General features: G+C 38.5%; 1 protein-coding gene across 3 annotated transcripts in view; it reads right to left on the bottom strand.

Moving 5' to 3' along the window:
- The window catches only part of EXOC2 (exocyst complex component 2), a 192,677-nt gene that overhangs the window by 33,228 nt on the left and 141,609 nt on the right, over positions 1 to 17,840 (bottom strand). For all 3 annotated transcript variants that reach the window (XM_032141514.2, XM_032141515.2, XM_032141511.2), the window contains exon 23: positions 11,018 to 11,159. In XM_032141514.2, coding sequence (XP_031997405.1) covers positions 11,018 to 11,159 — 142 coding nt within the window. The remainder of the gene's footprint in view (positions 1 to 11,017; positions 11,160 to 17,840) is intronic.

Here is a 17,840-nt window from a genome sequence, read left to right on the forward strand (position 1 = left end):
CACTCGGAGATGAAAACCACCACCACTGAGCGCCAACACTCAGAGTCCACACTCGGAGATGAAAACAACCACCGAGTGCCAACACTCACCGTTCACACTCGGAGATGAAAACAACCACCACTGAGATCCAACACTCACCGTCCACACTCGGAGATGAAAACAACCACCACTGAGCGCCAACACTCAGAGTCCACACTCGGAGATGAAAACAGATTCTGAAAAGTGTCCCAACAAACAGCACTAGGAATATGACGTTCGTGATGGTACCCTTAAAATTCTGTGGGGCTCAAAGAGTCTTTAGAATAATGAAGAAAGGTAGAACTACATTTAGGAGATCTTTGGTGTTACAAGTATTTTCTAATATTTGAATTTTTTTTTTTTTTTTTTTTTGAGACAGGGTCTCAGTCTGTCACCCAGGCTGGTGTGCAGTGATGGGATCTTGGCTCACCACACCTTGACCTCCCAGCCTCACGTGATCCTCCCACCTCAGCCTCCTGAGTAGCTGGGACCACAGGTATGTGCCACCATGCCCAGCTAATTTTGGTGTGTTTTTTTTTTTTTGTAGGGATGGGGTCTCACTATGTTGCCCAGGCTAGTCTCTAACTCCTGGGCTCAAGCGATCCACCTACCTCAGCCTCCCAAGGTGCTGGGATTACAGGTGTGAACTGCCGCACCTGGCCTTGAATTCTTCGTAAATGGGATGTCCATGTTATTTTTGGTTATTTATCCTAATTAATAAACCAAAGTTCTCTTTTTGACATTTACTGAATAAAAAATAGTTGACTCAATTTGACTTTCTGTTGAAAATACTTATTAATATAAAAAACCCAGGCTGGGTGCGTTGGCTCACGCCTGTAACCTTAGCACTTTGGGAGGCCGAGGCGGGCGGATCACCTGAGGTCAGGAGTTCGAGACCAGCCTGCCCAACATGGAGAAACCCCGTCTCTACCAAAAATACAAAATTAGCCAGGCGTGGTGGCGCATGCCTGTAATCCCAGTTACTCGGGAGGCTGAGGCAGGAGAATCACTTGAACCCAGGAGGTGGAGGTTGCTGTGAGCCGAGATCGCGCCACTGCACTCCAGCCTGGGCAACAAGAGCGAAAACTCCATCTCAAAAAAAAAAAAAAAAAAAAAAAAAAAAAAAAAAAAAAAAAAAACCAAAAAACCAAAGGGTAAATTTGGTATTTTATTGATGTTCATTTTCACCTATCATCTATGGCTTGAGTAACCCTTACCAACGCATTAACCAATCAACTAGTAACTGAATAAATCTATAACTGGATGCTTACTCCAAGCCAGGTGCCTTGCCAATCATGGATACAGAGAGGAGACACAAGCAGGAGGGTTCACATCCAGACAGGTGGACCAGCAGGACAGCGTGTGGGGACCACTGTGAGCTGGGCTGGGCTCAGGTGAAATGATGGTACAGCAAGGTGTCTCCAGGCCTCAGCCAGGTCTGAGGGGATGAAAGGAAGGTCAAGTGAAGGCAGCTGTGTGCTTGAGGGCATCTGGGAAAGGGAATGCTGGGTCTTTGAGGACTAGCAGTGGCCCAGTGTGGACTGAGTGTGGACGACCAGGAACGGCTGGTATGAAGAGATGAGGCTTCAGAGCTAAGCAGGTCAGCACATGACCAGTACTAAAACTGTTTTCCTCCAAAGGCTGGGGGCCATTAAATGACTGTGAGGAAAGAAGAAACCTGAATGAAAATGAATTTTGAAAGAATATTTCAGCAGGATTTGAGGGTGTGAGACTGGAGAGGAAGAGATCAGATAAGGAAAGAAAATCTGTTCTGATAGGTAATATCTGAAAATCTGAATCTGATAAGTAAGATAAAGAAACCCGAGATGGGATGGCGCTATGCAGAAAGGGACATTTAGAACCTCTGCTGTCCAAGGGGGTGTGTCCAAGTGCTCCCAGTTTGGTGTCCTTTAAGTGGAGAACATTCAGGGCACACTCTTGAGATCAGTACCCTGGCTCCACAGATGCTGAGGGAGAACACGCGTGCTTACCACCCTGGTTAAGTGAGAACGCAATGCGTCCACCTCCTACACAGAACTGTCGGCTTCTCTATGCTTTAAACCTGGAAATCAGAAACTGCTATTTCAACAACTTGGAAAACTTGGAGAGTCCTTGTATAGAATAGACTTGGTAATATTTGTTAACTTTATGAATGAAAAACAAATACTTTCTATCTGTACGTGAAGTACTTTATAGACATTGAGTATACAGATTAAGAGATTAATTTCACTTTATTCTACTCTTGCTGTTCCAAATACGTATATTTTCATATCCATGAATTCAAGTTAGACTAAGTTTAAATGGCAATGAATGTATGGTTTATTTTGGCAGGTGCCAAAGTATAATTAGGTCTTTAAAAAAATTGTTTTTTGAGACAGGGTCTCCCCCTGTTGCCCAGGCTGGAGTGCAGTGGTGCAATCATAGCCCACTAGAACCCTGAAGCCCTGGCCTCTAATGACCTTACTGGTGACATCACTAACTCATACCATTAAAATGCAGCTTTCTAAATTCTTTTTAAAAATGTACAATGGGGAATGGAAAACTACCTCTATTTTCCGCTGAATTGATAACGTGAATACAATGTTATTATTTGAAGGTGATGTTTGGGGTACTATGAAGGTGTGGGTTGTCTTAGTTACATTGTAACTAAGACATTACAATGTAAGTGTATCTAAATGCTTCCACCAAAACTGAAAAAGCAGCAAAGGGAGGAGAACTTGAAGTCTGATTATGTTAAACAGAGGGGATAGCTCTGCTTATGGATTTATTTTTTTTATTGATAGAAAAGTAAGGGCAATACATGCTGAGTGGAAAGAAAAATGTCTTATAATCCTTATTCGGTCATTCATTAGGACATTTACGTACGGGGAAGAACCACCAGACTCCGCAATGACTGTAATTACGTAGAGGTGTCATCTTGTGAAGAGGTTAGCATGGCTCCTGCCTCTGGTCGTCCAATGACTACCAAACACCACGGCACATCTGTATCTATGTAACAAACCTGCGTGCTCTGCACATGTGTCCCAGAACTTAAAGGAAAATGAAATAAAATAAAAATAAATAAAACAAAAATTCCAAACATAAAAAAAGGAAAGAAACCCTACTTGGTCATAATGAATTAGTGTTCCACTGTATGGACAACAGTGCTTTGATCTAGTAAAAATAATTGTTAGAATTTTTTGTTCCAATGTTCATGAGGGACACTAGTCTGTAATTTTCTTTCCTTGTAATATTCTTGTCATATTTTTGATTTGGGGTTATGCAGGTTTCATAAAATGAGATTGAATATGCTTGCTATTATATTTTCTGATAAAGTCTGTATAAAATTGGTATTATTTATTCCTTAAATGTTACATAGAACTTATCAGTAAAACCATTTGGACTTGGAATTTTCCACAAAGAAAGGTCTTTGATTGTGAATTCAACTTAATAAATATAGAAATTTTTCTATATTTAATCATCTTTTAAAAAATTAAAAATCAAAACCCAAAAAGTTTGTCTTTTCTATTTTCCCACATACCACTGATTTCTGATACTTTTTATTCCTTCCTTTAGATTCCAGTTTCCATCGAGTATGAGTTTCTCTGGCTGCATCCCTCTGTGCCTTCTGCAGGAGTGCTGGGCACCTGCTGCAGCACTCGTGGACAGCCCTTGGATCTGCCTGGTGCAAGCTCCCCTCCTGCAGGGGTTCAAGCGCCCCCTCCCGTCTGTCTGCTTTTGATAGCTCTCCAGTGCTTCTCACAGCTGGGTTTCTATATTCTGTGCAGAGTTCAAGTTTTAACTGTGGAAGGGTTAGTCTGATAAGTTCTTCCTCTATTACTGAAACCAAAATTCCTCTGAAGCTTGTACTTTTTATTCTGTGGTAGTTCTAATTAAGAAAGCATGCTACATTTTCATTAATTTTAGGATAGTTCCATCACGGGCTTACATAAAGGCATTGTAGAAACTTTCTAAGTGTAAGATAGTGCTACTACTAAGCTAACTTTACTAGGTTTTTCTTCATAAATTTACCCAAAGTGGAATTTATTCCGTTTTCAAATGTCTAATAAAATGCTGAACATCATTCAGTGAGTGTTCCTGCAATGACTAGAGGCTTTCCTCTAGACTGACATGAAGACATGATGGCAATAACTCAGCAACTAGGATTCCTGAAAATATCAGGAAAAACTGTCAAATGACTTGCTGAAACCTAAATTCACCATGTATGCCATTTCTCTATCAAACAAGTGTGTGTCCAAGAAGAAAACAAGTTAGTACTGTAATGTGCCTGTTCTTTGTGGGTATGCTGTCTCCATGAAGTTTTTCATTTCTTTAAAATACAGAAATTTCTTTTTTTAAAATTAAAAATACATCAATTCCTCCCCGATATTTTTAAAAACAAAACTTTAAAGTAGAAAATTAAAGTTTTCTGGCATGCTCCTTCCTATCCCGTTTCAAGATATGTTTATACATGTCAAATTGTACATATGAAATTGATACATTGTCTTTTTCAATAAAAATGAGGAAAGAATGAATGCATGTTTCCTTAATCAACATTTTCTACCAATATATGGACAGTCCCCCACATATAGGTATGCATTTACTTATCCATCTATCCATCTCATTCATTATAAAGAAAGCATAGTATTTGTTTAGATATATAATAAATTATTTAACTAATTCATTACTGATGGGCATTTAGTTTTTCAGATTCTACATATATTAAAAAACGCTTCAATAAACATCATTGTACATAATTCTTTACTTACTTCTGTAAAACTTTCCTTAAGATAAATTCTTGGAAACAAAATTTCTAAGTAAATTCTATACATATAAATGTGTGCATACACACATACACACACACATACACACACACGTATGTGTATAGATGGGCCAATTTACACTCCTAGAAAGATGACGGAATAGTTTGTTTCTTTGTACCTTTGCCAAAAAGCAGGTATTATCAAGCTTTACAATATTTGTCAATCCAGAGAATTTTAACAAAATGATACCCTAATGGTATTTTAAATTACAGTTTTGAGAATTGATGAATTTTATCCTATTTTTATATTTATTGGCCATATTAGTTATTTTGTGAATTTCATGAACTTGTGTCTATTCTACCAGCACATCTGCCTTTTTCTTTGTGGATTTCTTTTTCTTTTTCTTTTTTTTTTTGAGACGGAGTTTCACTCTTGTTGCCCAGGCTGGAGTGCAGTGGCGTAATCTTGGCTCACAGCAACCTCTGCCTCCTGGGTTCAAGCGATTCTCCTGCCTCAGCCTCCCGAGTAGCTGGGAAGACAGGCATGCACCGCCACGCCCGGTTAATTTTGTATTTTTAGTAGAGATGAGATTTCTCTATTTTGGTCAGGCTGGTCTTGAACTCCCGACCTCAAGTGATCTGCCCGCCTCAGCCTCCCAAAGTGCTGGGATTACAGGAGTGAGCCACCGCGCCTGGCTCTTTGTGGATTTCTAATGGAGGCTGCTTATTGTCTAGCAACACAGCACAATGCCTAAAATTAAGGGCTGCCTGGATTTGAACTCGGAACCCCTACCCCACCACTTCCTAGCTACAAGACCTTGAGCAAGTCACTTAACCTCTTTGTGCTCAGTGGCTTCATCTGTAAAATGAGAATAAAAATACTGCTTACTCCTTGAGGGGCTGTTATATAGATTAAATCAGGTGATTTACGCAAAGCCCTCCGCTTTGCACATAGTATATATGCAACAAATGCTGACTACATTACTAAATGTGTACATAGTAATGTGTGTGTATAAATGCATGTATAAGGAATATATGTATGTATAAATTCACATATACATGTAACATACAACTTATTTTATAAGGACCCGAAAACATTTTAATGATCCATTTTCTCAGAGAGCTACATTAAACTTTGAGGTCTGTCTGCAGTTTTCCATTTTTTGAAAATCAAACAAAAATTACAATTTCTCCTTATCTCCATTCTTGTAGAATTTTTCTTATTCTCTAGAAATTCTATGCTGGACCTGAGCTTTGAATAATTTAAGTTACAAGATGCAAGAGATAACCTAATTGTGCAACGTCTCTCGTAAAATTCAGTGAAAACATCTGCAAGATACATTCCAAAAGGCAGAGATCTTAAAATAAAATTCAACAAACATAGACTTGAGAAGAGCTGTGCTTCTGCCTCTGTCTCCATACTTAGATTTACATTTTCTTTCTCTTTAATTTGTTGGAATATGCTGCTTGGCACACTGCTTGGACAACACACTTCCAAGTCTCGCTCACAGACGGACTGTGCACCCCAAGCCTGTGCTCTGGCACATCACCGACGGGCAGGAGGTTACTCTGCTCTAGGTTATATGCATCATACATGTAAGCAACCAACTCTGCTGTTATTTTTAGAATGGTCCTAGACATACTCATGTCACAAATTATATAAAGTTTTCCCCTTCCCATTATAATTTCAATTACTATAATTAATATAAGAACATTTGAATCAAAAATCAGTTCATTATTTACCTATAGAAAATGATTAAGCTTAGATTCACTTAGTAAATACCTTTAAATAATACATATTAATTTAAATTTTTATGACTTTTTGATAGAAAAAATAGTTAAAACCAGTATTTAAGAGAAAACTTAAAGAAATGCTTTTTTCTTATTTAATGTTTCAAAGAAATGAACTTCAATGTGTATTTGTAAATAAAGACCAACAGTATTCTTAATTTATTTAAAATTTATAAAATTCAAATACTAAGAACTCTTAATAATTTCAGATAACAGAACAATTAAAATCTTAACAGCAGTTTTGTGACTCAGAACTAACCAGAATAATCTTTACTGACATATACACAAATAAAGAGGTGACACCAATTTAAATACCCAACGGTAAGATTTAAAAAAACATAGCTACGGCTTTAACGGATATCTCTTGTTGAATCATGAAATTAATCAACTGGATTTTTGTTTTAATCACTACATACAGTATCGGAAACTAAATTTATTGGTAACTACAGCAATAAGTAATCAGTTACCGATATGATTTGCAAAATTCAGTTTCTGAAGAAGAAAACTCTGAAGATAATACTAAAGTTGTTAATTGAAATTATTTTGGAAGATTAATAGTCAAACTATTTTGGCTGTTCACTTTACACAACGTCTCAACTTAAGTCAGCTTTAAACAAACTAAAAATCACTATATGACTATGCAAGGCTGAGGTTCAGTTAGTAATCATGAAGCCAAAACTACACAAAGAACAGAACCAAATAGAGTCTATAAAAGTGAAACGAGCACCGATGACTTCTACATGTTTTTGGAATCTGAGAAAGAGTAAATAAACTGCTGATAGTATGGTGCTATGTGCCATTTGCTTATGAAACAAAATTTATCTTAGGAAAAAAACAAAACCAAAAAACGAAGCTATGTTAAAAAAAAAAAAAGCCTCACCACTTAATGTCACACAGCCAGAAGAATCTTAATTTTGTATTGAAGATTATCTGAGGTTACAGACTCTTATTAAGATCAATCTCAGGATTACATTTAGGCTCTGATCCCAACTCACAACAGAGGCTTGTCTAGTTCAATGTTATGGCTGGAAAATATGAAGGTCATAGAGAAAGGACTCTGGGTACCTTAAATAAATCCAATGAGGACTTTGAAATTCCAGGCCGTGGTAACTAACTGGATGCAGCAGGAACCTAAGATCCCTGTTAGTCCAGCACTGCCTGCGATTTACCCCCCGTGCCCTGGCTGCTGCCCACTGAAGTGCTGTCACAGGATTCACAGCCTCGTGATAACGACCAGCAGTCCCTGCACTGAAGTCCTGTGACCTAACGATGCCCTTCAGGGAACGGGCCTTCATAGATGTCTGTTTTCCGAAGACACCTTGGAGAGGATGGATGGGAAAGACCTGCCTTTCACCTGACAGACATTCTTGACTGCCCTTGCCGGTGTTCGGCATACACTAAAGATGCCTCACTGTTTGTTAAGGGAGGCAGCAGGTCTGAGAGAGGGCTGGCAAAGAAAAGTCTTCCTCTGCATCAGGGGCAAATAAATCCTCTTTCTCACTAACAATCAGAGATTTCAGTGACGACAGAGAAGAATCACTTTGTTGAGACTGAAACTCGGTGGCCCATTCTAAATTTTTATAGTAATCACTGAAGCGCAGGAAACTCAGAGGGGCTGTGTCATGATTTTTTTCTATTCTCAAAGAAGTATCACAAGTGATTTAATAGCCTTGAACATAACGAAATAAGATAAGCATGATTTCAGAGTGAACAGTTAATGTACTTACATGCGAATCACAGGAAAAGATACGAACTTTGACAAAATTCATTTAAACTATTACTGAACAATGTATTACTTTTTGCAGTAATACATTGTTCAGTAATAGTTTACATAATTAAACACAGAATTGCTGATGTGTTAGATGTGTGAACAGTTAATGTACTTACATGCTTATCACAGGGGAAGATACGAACTTTAACAAAATTCATTTTAACTATTACCAAACAATGTATTACTTTTTGCATGGTGATGCAAGGTCAGAGCTTAAATAGTTAAACAGATAGAATTGATGATATGTTAGATATACTTGACAGTTGCATTTTAATTGAAATGCAGTTGCTCAAACTTAGCAAGTGTACACAACTACGATATGAGAATTCACAAAGGACAAGAAAATGAGTACTGTCATTTTAATTCAGCAAATATGAATATCCACCGTGTACTGTTTATTAAAAAGCGAATCAGAAGAACAGTGGAAGCTAGAACACTGTATAATGTACTTTCCTACTGAGAAAATTTTGAGAAAAATCAGGCAAAAGCATATGGCAAACACTTGGAAGAGAAGGAGCAACTGGCACATTTAGAAAGATGGTTATTATTATAGAAAATGCCAGTCTTCATTCACTCCACAAACACACACGCACAGCATCAGCTGAGTGTCAGAAACTGCACTGTGCTAAAAACTCTGAGAACAAGACACCCGAATGACGACCTTGTGCTGAGACTGTCCAGCAAGGAGGTAGATAATAACAAAACATTTCCTGTGGGCACAGAGAGAGGTAAGAACTGCTCTGGGAGCACCATGAATGGAGGTAGGCCAGTGTGACCTGGAGACATGCAGGGGATGGGCTGGGTGAGCTCCCAGAGGACACAGGGACTGGAAGGGCAGGAGAGGTTAGGAGAGGGGCAGAGGTGAGAGGGACTAGGCACAGGGTTCACAGTGCACGAAGCACCCAGCCTGCCTGCTGCCTGAGGGAGCCCGAGGAGAGGGAAGTAACTCATAGCAAGCACAGGAGTACTGTTGGCCCTCTGCATCTGTGGCCTCTGCATCTGCGGCCTCTGCATCTGTGGCCTCCACAACAGTGGTTTCTGCATCTGTGGATTCAACCAACCATGAATGGAAAATATTCCGGGGTGGGGGGACCAGACGGCTGCATCTGTACTGAGCATGTACAAACTTTCTTCCTTGTCATGACTCCCTAAACAATACAGTATAACAACTATTCACAAAGCATGGGCATTGTATTAGGTGTTATAATCTAGAAATGACTTAAAGCATGCAGGAGGATGTGCATAGGTTACATGCAAATATGACACCATTTCACACCAGGAACTTGAGCGTCCGTGGAATCTGGTACCTGTGGGGATGCTACCTTGTCTGAGAAGTCTGGGGTTAGCCTCAGGGAGAATGAGCCTCCTCGAAGGTTTTTCAGCAGGGGATTGACAGGATCCAATTTGTATTTTAGAAGGATGAGCTTTTCAAAAAGGCAGAGGTTGAGTCCAGCTGGAGAGGGGCTGTGGGGTGGAGCACTGGGCCAGTGGGCAGGGTGCCAGGGCAGAGGCTGGCACAGCCCAGCTTCCCAGGTTTTACTATCATGAGAAGATGTCGTAAGAATTTTAATTAAGATACTGATAGAACCTGCCTTAGACTTTAAAAGGATGTACTTTGAGGGTATGAACTGAATGTGGTTTGGACACAGAAAAGTGTGTGTACAGAAAAGCACACGAGGAATAAGGGCTGGCATTACTGCCATGACTGTGAGCTCAGGAAATTCAATAACTATCGTCACATTAAGTAACTGTAGCTAATTTAATGATCCTAGTTTTTAGTTTAGGCTTTTGGCATCACTATATGTGAACACTATACAATAAAAACCAAAGGTGTTTAAACAGTAAACAATTTTATCATCGTTTAGTATAAGCGCTATACGATAAAAACAAAAGGAGGTTAAAGTTAAAACAATGAAGTTACCAAACTTGTTAACAACTCACTGGTGCATCTGCATATATACACCCATGAAGAACCTGTGTCTGATACCAGCACGACCACTTCTACATAAACTACTTCTCTACAAAAGTGCCAACGGGCAGCTTGGTTTTAGGTATTCCACACTACTTCATACAAAGAAACAACTATTTGATCAATCAAAAGTTTACTTGATTCAGAAAGCAACAGTTATTTTAAAAATATATATTTTGAAGTGATTCAAGTGACTTTCATTTCAGATCACAAAGATAATACTTCAACTGTGTCATTCATCCTTCTGTGGCTCAATTCTCTTTGCTAAATTACTATAATAATCTTACTCCTACACACTTTTCTCCTATCCTTCGCCTCTACAGCATCACTAATCAGGTCTTACATAGAAGTGACCAGATTTCTTTAATACATTTTTTGATGATGTACACAAGGTCATTGCATGAAACTGTCACTCGCAATCACTCTATTATATCTATGTGAAAAGATCATAGGAAGCAGGAATGCATTACTAAAATGATCAATTATTATGTTATAATTAATTATTCTCTAGAATTTTAAGAACAGGTTTAAGCCACTGAGTAATAATACAAAGTGTCCACTTTCCAAACTATCCAAGAAATGGGTTTAAGCGAACAAAAAGTTAAAATCAAATTAATCTCTCACTCTCAGTAGATATGAGAAAAATAAGAATAAAATGAAAAGAATTCAAGCAAGTATCAATTGATAAAAGTACATCCACATCTATTACTCAAGAAACTTTACTTACCTGTTGGAGGCAGGCAGTCTTTCCAATCAAAATATCCTGCATAAATTCCAGGTTCTAAGGAGCCAACGATGGGATCTGCTTTCAACTCGATGTAATTTTCAAAGAGTCTTTGATCTAGTTCTTTCAACGAGGCCATGCTAACCTATAAACACATAATGAAGAGTACGAGTTGCCTATTTGAGGGTGATGGAAAAAGTAAAATAATGTTAACAATAAATACTTCAGACTATAATAAAAGCACTTCTCAATTTTCCTACAAAAACTCGTGACTTTTATTTATATATTTTCAGTAATAAAGATCTCTTTCAGCATAGCTATTTTGTAGGAGAAAAAATAATCTCCATATATGGACTATAGGTCATTGTATTAGTCCGTTTTCATACTGCTATAAAGAACTGCCCAACATTAGGTAATTTATAAAAGAAAGAAGTTTAATTGACTCAATTATGTTACGCATGGCTGGGGAGCCCTCAGGAAACTTACAGTCTTGGTGGAAGGCAAAGGGGAAGCAAGGCATCTTCTTCACAAGGAGGAGGAGAAGCACCCAGTGGAAGGGGAGGAGAGCCCCTTGTAAAACCATTAGATCCCATTAGAACTCACTATCACGAGAGCAGCATGGGGGAAACCGCCACTACGATTCAATGACCTCCACCTGGTCTCCCTTGACACGTGAGGATTGTGGGGATTACAAATCAAGATGAGGTTTGGGTAGGGACAGAAAGCCTATAACCATATCATTCATTTTTGAAAATACTAACCTCTCATTTCTGTACACAGAGCAAGAAGCATTATAAATACTAAATTGTAATAGCCAGTAAACTACAATTAAAAAGGAACCATTTAAAATTATGTTATGTTTCTTCATATTAACTAATTCATTTGAAAAGTGTTACCAATAGAAAATAAGCCTGCTCTGACACTCTAGTAACCCCAGTGCAGCTCCCCTGGATTCTCCCTCCAGTTACAGCTCTGCCTGAGTGGTGTGCAGGTCAGGCCTTAGATTCCAAGGCAACTCCATAGGGAGGCCAGACACACGCTCACTGTCATGGGCAGAAAGAAACAGGAAAGACCCCTATTAGAAAGTCCTGTCCTTGGGACAGTTCAGCTGCGTGGACTGTGGGCTCCTGAGGGGAGTGGGAGCAGAAGAGGGTAAGGAGGCTGGCATCAGCCCTACGTGAGTGTGCCTGGTCTCACCAGCAGGCAGGAGGCCAGAGATGGAAGAGAGGGGAGGCAGAGGCCCAAGCATGGAGGAGATGGGAGGTCTGTGGGCCCAGGTCACTCTGCAGGGGGCTGGTGGCCATTCTGCTTCTGCAGCACTGGCCTGAAAGGGATAGGCTTCTCTCCAATGCCAGGCCTGAGCTGCAACAAACTACAATGAAAAATAAACACACATCTAAGGGAGTCCGCTGCTATGCATAGGAACACCCATCGAGCAGTGAAACTCAGCTGCAGAAGAGACAAGCAACAACTTGAACAGAAAAAAGAAAGAAAACCCTCATGAAGATGAAAGTATAACACAAAACAAGATTTCTAGAGGTGAAACATACAACTTCCAAAGCTAACAACTGAGTAGATTAACGGAAGGAACTCCTGGTCACTGTTGAGACTGATCTGAAGTGCAAGGACTACTTCAAAGCATAGAATAAAAATGTAAAGACATGAAAATTATGAAGAACAAGACTAGAAGATAAACCCAGGAGCTCTAACATGCAAAAAATAGAAATTCAAGTAAAGAAATATAAGCAGCTAGAGAAAAGGTATTAATTAAACAAGCAATAGGAGAAAACTTAACTGGATCTAAAGAAAGACCCAAGTTTGCAACTTGAGTAGGCTTGCAGAGTGCCAGGCTAGACTGATAAGACAGCCCACATATCTAGGCAACTACTGTTAAAGTTTCTAGTTTCTAATACATTTATTCTAAATGAGAGCGAGAGAAAGAGAGACTGACTTTCAAGCTTCTAGATCAAAATAATAATTTACTTACAAAGAAGAAAGAACTGGTCTGACGTCAGATTTCTCACATGCAATACTGGGAGCTGAAATCACTGGATTAAAATCTACAGGAATGAAAGAACAGAACCCAAGAATCCTGTATTTGGCCGGCGTGTCATTCTCTTAACAGAGTCTGAGAAAGATATTTCTGGATACGCAAGGGGTCAAAGAGTATTTCACCCACGTAATAAGAAAGGGCTCTAACCTAAAATCAAGTAAATCAGAATGAAGAAGATGAACCACTGAGGAAAACGGTGACAGGCAATAACTGAGTTCCCTCTAGCCCTTCTCTATCTCTCTCTTTCTCTAGTATCTATAAACACAAACCAAAATAGATGATTAGAGACTCCCTTGGCATGTGAAATACAAGTGCTAAGTAAGATTTCTTCAAAGGAAGGAGGCATCCAAGAGGGAAATACTAATAATACACAATGAAGAGATAACATATCACAATCTGCGAGAGAGAACCAGTGGCTAGAAATTTATAGCTGAAAATGTTTTAAAAGAAAGGTTTAAAAGGAGAAAAACTTAAATCACTGCTCTAATTTTCTGCCCCAAGTATCTAGAAAAAGAGAAAATTAAACCCAAAGAAAATAGAAGGAAAAGATAAACAACAGAAATCAATTTTTTAAAAAGGTAAATATTAAAGAAAACCACCAATGCCAAAAGTAGGTTCTTTGAAAATAGTAATAAAAATGATTAGCCAGGCATAGTGGTGCACATCTGTGGTCCCAGCTACTTGGGGGCTATGGTGAGAGAATTACCTTAGCCCAGGAGATCGAGGCTGCAGTGTGGTATGATTCAACTACTGTATCCAATATGGGTAACAGAGCAAGACCCTGTCTCTTAAAAAAAGTTTGAAAGTTTTTAAAAATTAAAAAGGAATAACAACAAAAACGATAAGCTCCTGGGCAAGACTGATGAAGAAATAAAGAAAAAGCCCACATATTTTGCCAAGAAACGAAACAAAAAAAGAAACATTCCTGAAGCTCCTGAAGAGATTAAAAGGACAGTAAAAGGACGTTATAGTTTTATGCCGTCAAGTCTTGACAACATACAGGAAATTGCTAATCTGCTGAAAAACACAACCTTCAAAAGCTGGCACAACTAGTCCTATATTTATTAAACTAATTGAATCCATTATAGGCAAGGGTTTGACAGTGAAAACTTCAGGTCCAGGTGGTTTCATCTGTGACTCTACCAAGCATGAAAGGAAGAAATGAGAGCACACACAAACATTTTCATAGAATAGGGGCTGAAAGCATTTCCTATTTTGTTTAATAAAGCCAGTATAACCCTAACATCCAAACTGAGCAAGATATAAGAAAAAAATCACACACCAATAGCCTTCATGAACAAAGACATAAAAATCCAAACAAACTATTGGCAAATAAGAACTATAAATAAATTTTAAAAACATATCATGCAGAAGTGGTATTTTTTCAACAGATGAAAAAGCACTTGAGAAAATTCAATATACTTTCATGACAAAAATTCTCAGTAAACTAAGACTAGAAAGAACATCAGCCGTGTAAAGGGCATGTGCAAAATGGTACAAATATAGAACGTTTCTCCAGAAGATCAGGAATAAGGCAAAGTTGTCCCCTTTCACCACTATTTCAAGATTATACCAGATGTCCTAGTCCATGAGATCCAGAAAGAAATAATACCAAAAAAGAAGAAGTAAAACTGTTTTTATTAACGGAAGACATGATTACGTATTTAGAAATTCTAAGCAGGTTGACATACTAATGAAAAAAGTAAATTTATTGAGGCAGCAGAGTCAATAACAAAAATCAATTGTATTTCTATATAATAGACACAGAAGAATTATAATACAATACCATAAAAAATAAAATACCCAGGAATAAACTTAACAAGAGACATGGAAAATCTCTAATGGAAACTACAAAACATTGCTGAAAGAAATTAAAGATGGCCTAAACAAACAGGATGACCAATATTGGTAATTTTCTCCAAATTCGATGAACTCCTAAAAGGCCTTTTCTTGGTAAAAATTCACAGGCTAAAATTTATATATAAATGGAAAGGACCTAAAATAGCCCAAACAATTTAAAAAGAACAAAGTTGGAAGACTCATACTACATGATATCAAGACTGACTACAAACCCATAATACATAAAACAATGCAATATTGGCATAAGGATGGACATCATAGACCTAAACATAAAAGTTAATGTTACAAAACTTCTGGGAAAAAATATTCAGGACATTGAAGCAGGTAAAGATTCTGACAACATATGAAAGGCATTAAACATTTTAAAAGCTTGATACAGTGGATCTCATCAAAATTAAACAGTTCTGCCCAGAAGATATTATAAAAACAAAACAGCAAGCCATGAACTGAAAAAATATGTATGTGTGACAAAGGACTTATTCAGAGCCTTCTAAAAATCGTCAATAGAAAGATGACTGATCCAATTTAAAAATGAGCTGGGGTTAAACAAGCACTTCAGGAAAGAAGCTACCTGAATGTGAGTATCTGAATATACAAGAAAAGGCGCTTAACATCATTATTAGGGAAAGCCAAATAAAGCAACAATGAGATTGGCTAAAATAAACAAGATTGGTAATATTAAGTGTTGGCTAGGATGCAGTTTATAACCGAGTTTATGACCAATGGAGTGTACACTTGAGTTTATGTCCGACGGAGCGCACACTCGAGTTTATGTACGACGGAGCACACACTCAAGTTTCTGACCGATGGAGCGTATGCTCGAGTTTCTGACCGACGGAACGCACACTCTCGAGTTTATGTACGACGGAGCGCACACTCCAGTTTCTGACCGACGGAGCGTACACTCGAGTTTATGTCTGACGGAGCGTACACTCGAGGTTATGTCCGATGGAGAGCACACTCCAGTTTACGACTGATGGAGCGTACACTCCAGTTTATGTCCGACGGAGCGTACACTCGAGTTTATGTCTGATGGAGCGTACACTCGAGTTTATGACCGACGGAGTGCACACTCCAGTTTACGACTGACAGAGCGTACACTCGAGTTTATGACCGATGGAGCGTACACTCCAGTTTATGACCGATGGAGTTTATAACACTCTGGAAAACTACTCAGAGTTCCTAATCGGCTTGTGCCACGACCAGCTATTGCACTTCAAGGTTTATATCCAAGATCAGTGAGTACAAACGTCCACAAAGAGACTTACAAGAATATTCACCGCAACTTTATCCATAAAGGCCTAAAACTGGAGACAATCCCATGTCCATCACCATGAGAATGATTAAACAATCTGGTTATCCAAACTCAGCAATAAAAGAAAATGAATCACTGGTACACACAATTTGGATGAATCTCAAAAAATTAATTTGGAACAAAAGAAGCCAGATACAAAAGACAACAAAGTGCGTGGAGCTCCACGTAAAGTTCTGGGACAGACAAAATGATTCTCTGCAGAGAGCAGCTGGAATGTTGTTGAGAAGGGAGCCTACTCAAACAGGGCACAAGGGAAGGTGTTGTATTTTCATCTGGTGGTGGATGCTGGAATGTGTGCATATGTAAAAAGCCATCAATCCATAAGCTTAAGATTTGTGTCTTTTACTGTAGGTAAATTATACCTCATTTTTTAAAAAAAGAAGGGAAAAGAGGAGTTGAAAATAAATGGATGTGCAAACAGTTAACAGGCAAATGCTACAAAAAGAGAGTAGAATGGCAGTATTAATGTGTGATAAGGCAGGACCAATGTCAGGAGTACACAGCTCATACTTTTTGTTGTAAAGATTTAAACAGATAATTCAGGAAACTTGCATAGCACACTGAAAGCGAATACATAATAAATGGTAGCAGCTATTTCTATTAACTCAACGGCCTCATTTTCACTAACACCCCGTTCGTGCTGGCTGCTGAACATAGATGTTAACTGGGTCTGCTTGAATCCTGCTCAAAAAGCAAGCGTCAGATCCATCTTCAGAGCAGAACTGAAAGAGATAGAGACACAAAAAACCCTTCAAAAAATTAATGAATCCAGGAGCTGGTTTTTTGAAAAGATCAACAAAATTGATAGACCACTAGCAAGACTAATAAAGAAGAAAAGAGAGAAGAATCAAATAGACGCAATAAAAAATGGTAACGGGGATATCACCACCGATCCCACAGAAATACAAACTACCATCAGAGAATACTACAAACACCTCTATGCAAATAAAATAGAAAATCTAGAAGAAATGGATAAATTCCTCGACACATACACCCTCCCAAGACTAAACCAGGAAGAAGTTGAATCTCTGAATAGACCAATAACAGGCTCTGAAATTGTGGCAATAATCAATAGCTTACCAACCAAAAAAAGTCCAGGACCAGAAGGATTCACAGCCGAATTCTACCAGAAGTACAAGGAGGAGCTGGTACCATTCCTTCTGAAACTATTCCAATCGACAGAAAAAGAGGGAATCCTCCCTAACTCATTTTATGAGGCCAGCATCATCCTGATACCAAAGCTTGGTACAGACACAACCAAAAAAGAGAATTTTAGACCAATATCCTTGATGAACACTGATGCAAAAATCCTCAGTAAAATACTGGCAAACCGAATCCAGCAGCACATCAAAAAGCTTACCCACCATGATCAAGTGGGCTTCATCCCTGGGATGCAAGGCTGGTTCAACATACGCAAATCAATAAATGTAATCCAGCATATAAATAGAACCAAAGACAAAAACCACATGATTATCTCAATAGATGCAGAAAAGCCCTTTGACAAAATTCAACAACCCTTCTTGCTAACAATTCTCAATAAATTAGGTATTGATGGGGCGTATCTCAAAATAATAAGAGCTATCTATGACAAACCCATA

The sequence above is a fragment of the Hylobates moloch genome, unplaced genomic scaffold (genome assembly GCF_009828535.3).
Source record: "Hylobates moloch isolate HMO894 unplaced genomic scaffold, HMol_V3 SCAFFOLD_20, whole genome shotgun sequence".
Lineage (NCBI taxonomy): Eukaryota > Metazoa > Chordata > Mammalia > Primates > Hylobatidae > Hylobates > Hylobates moloch.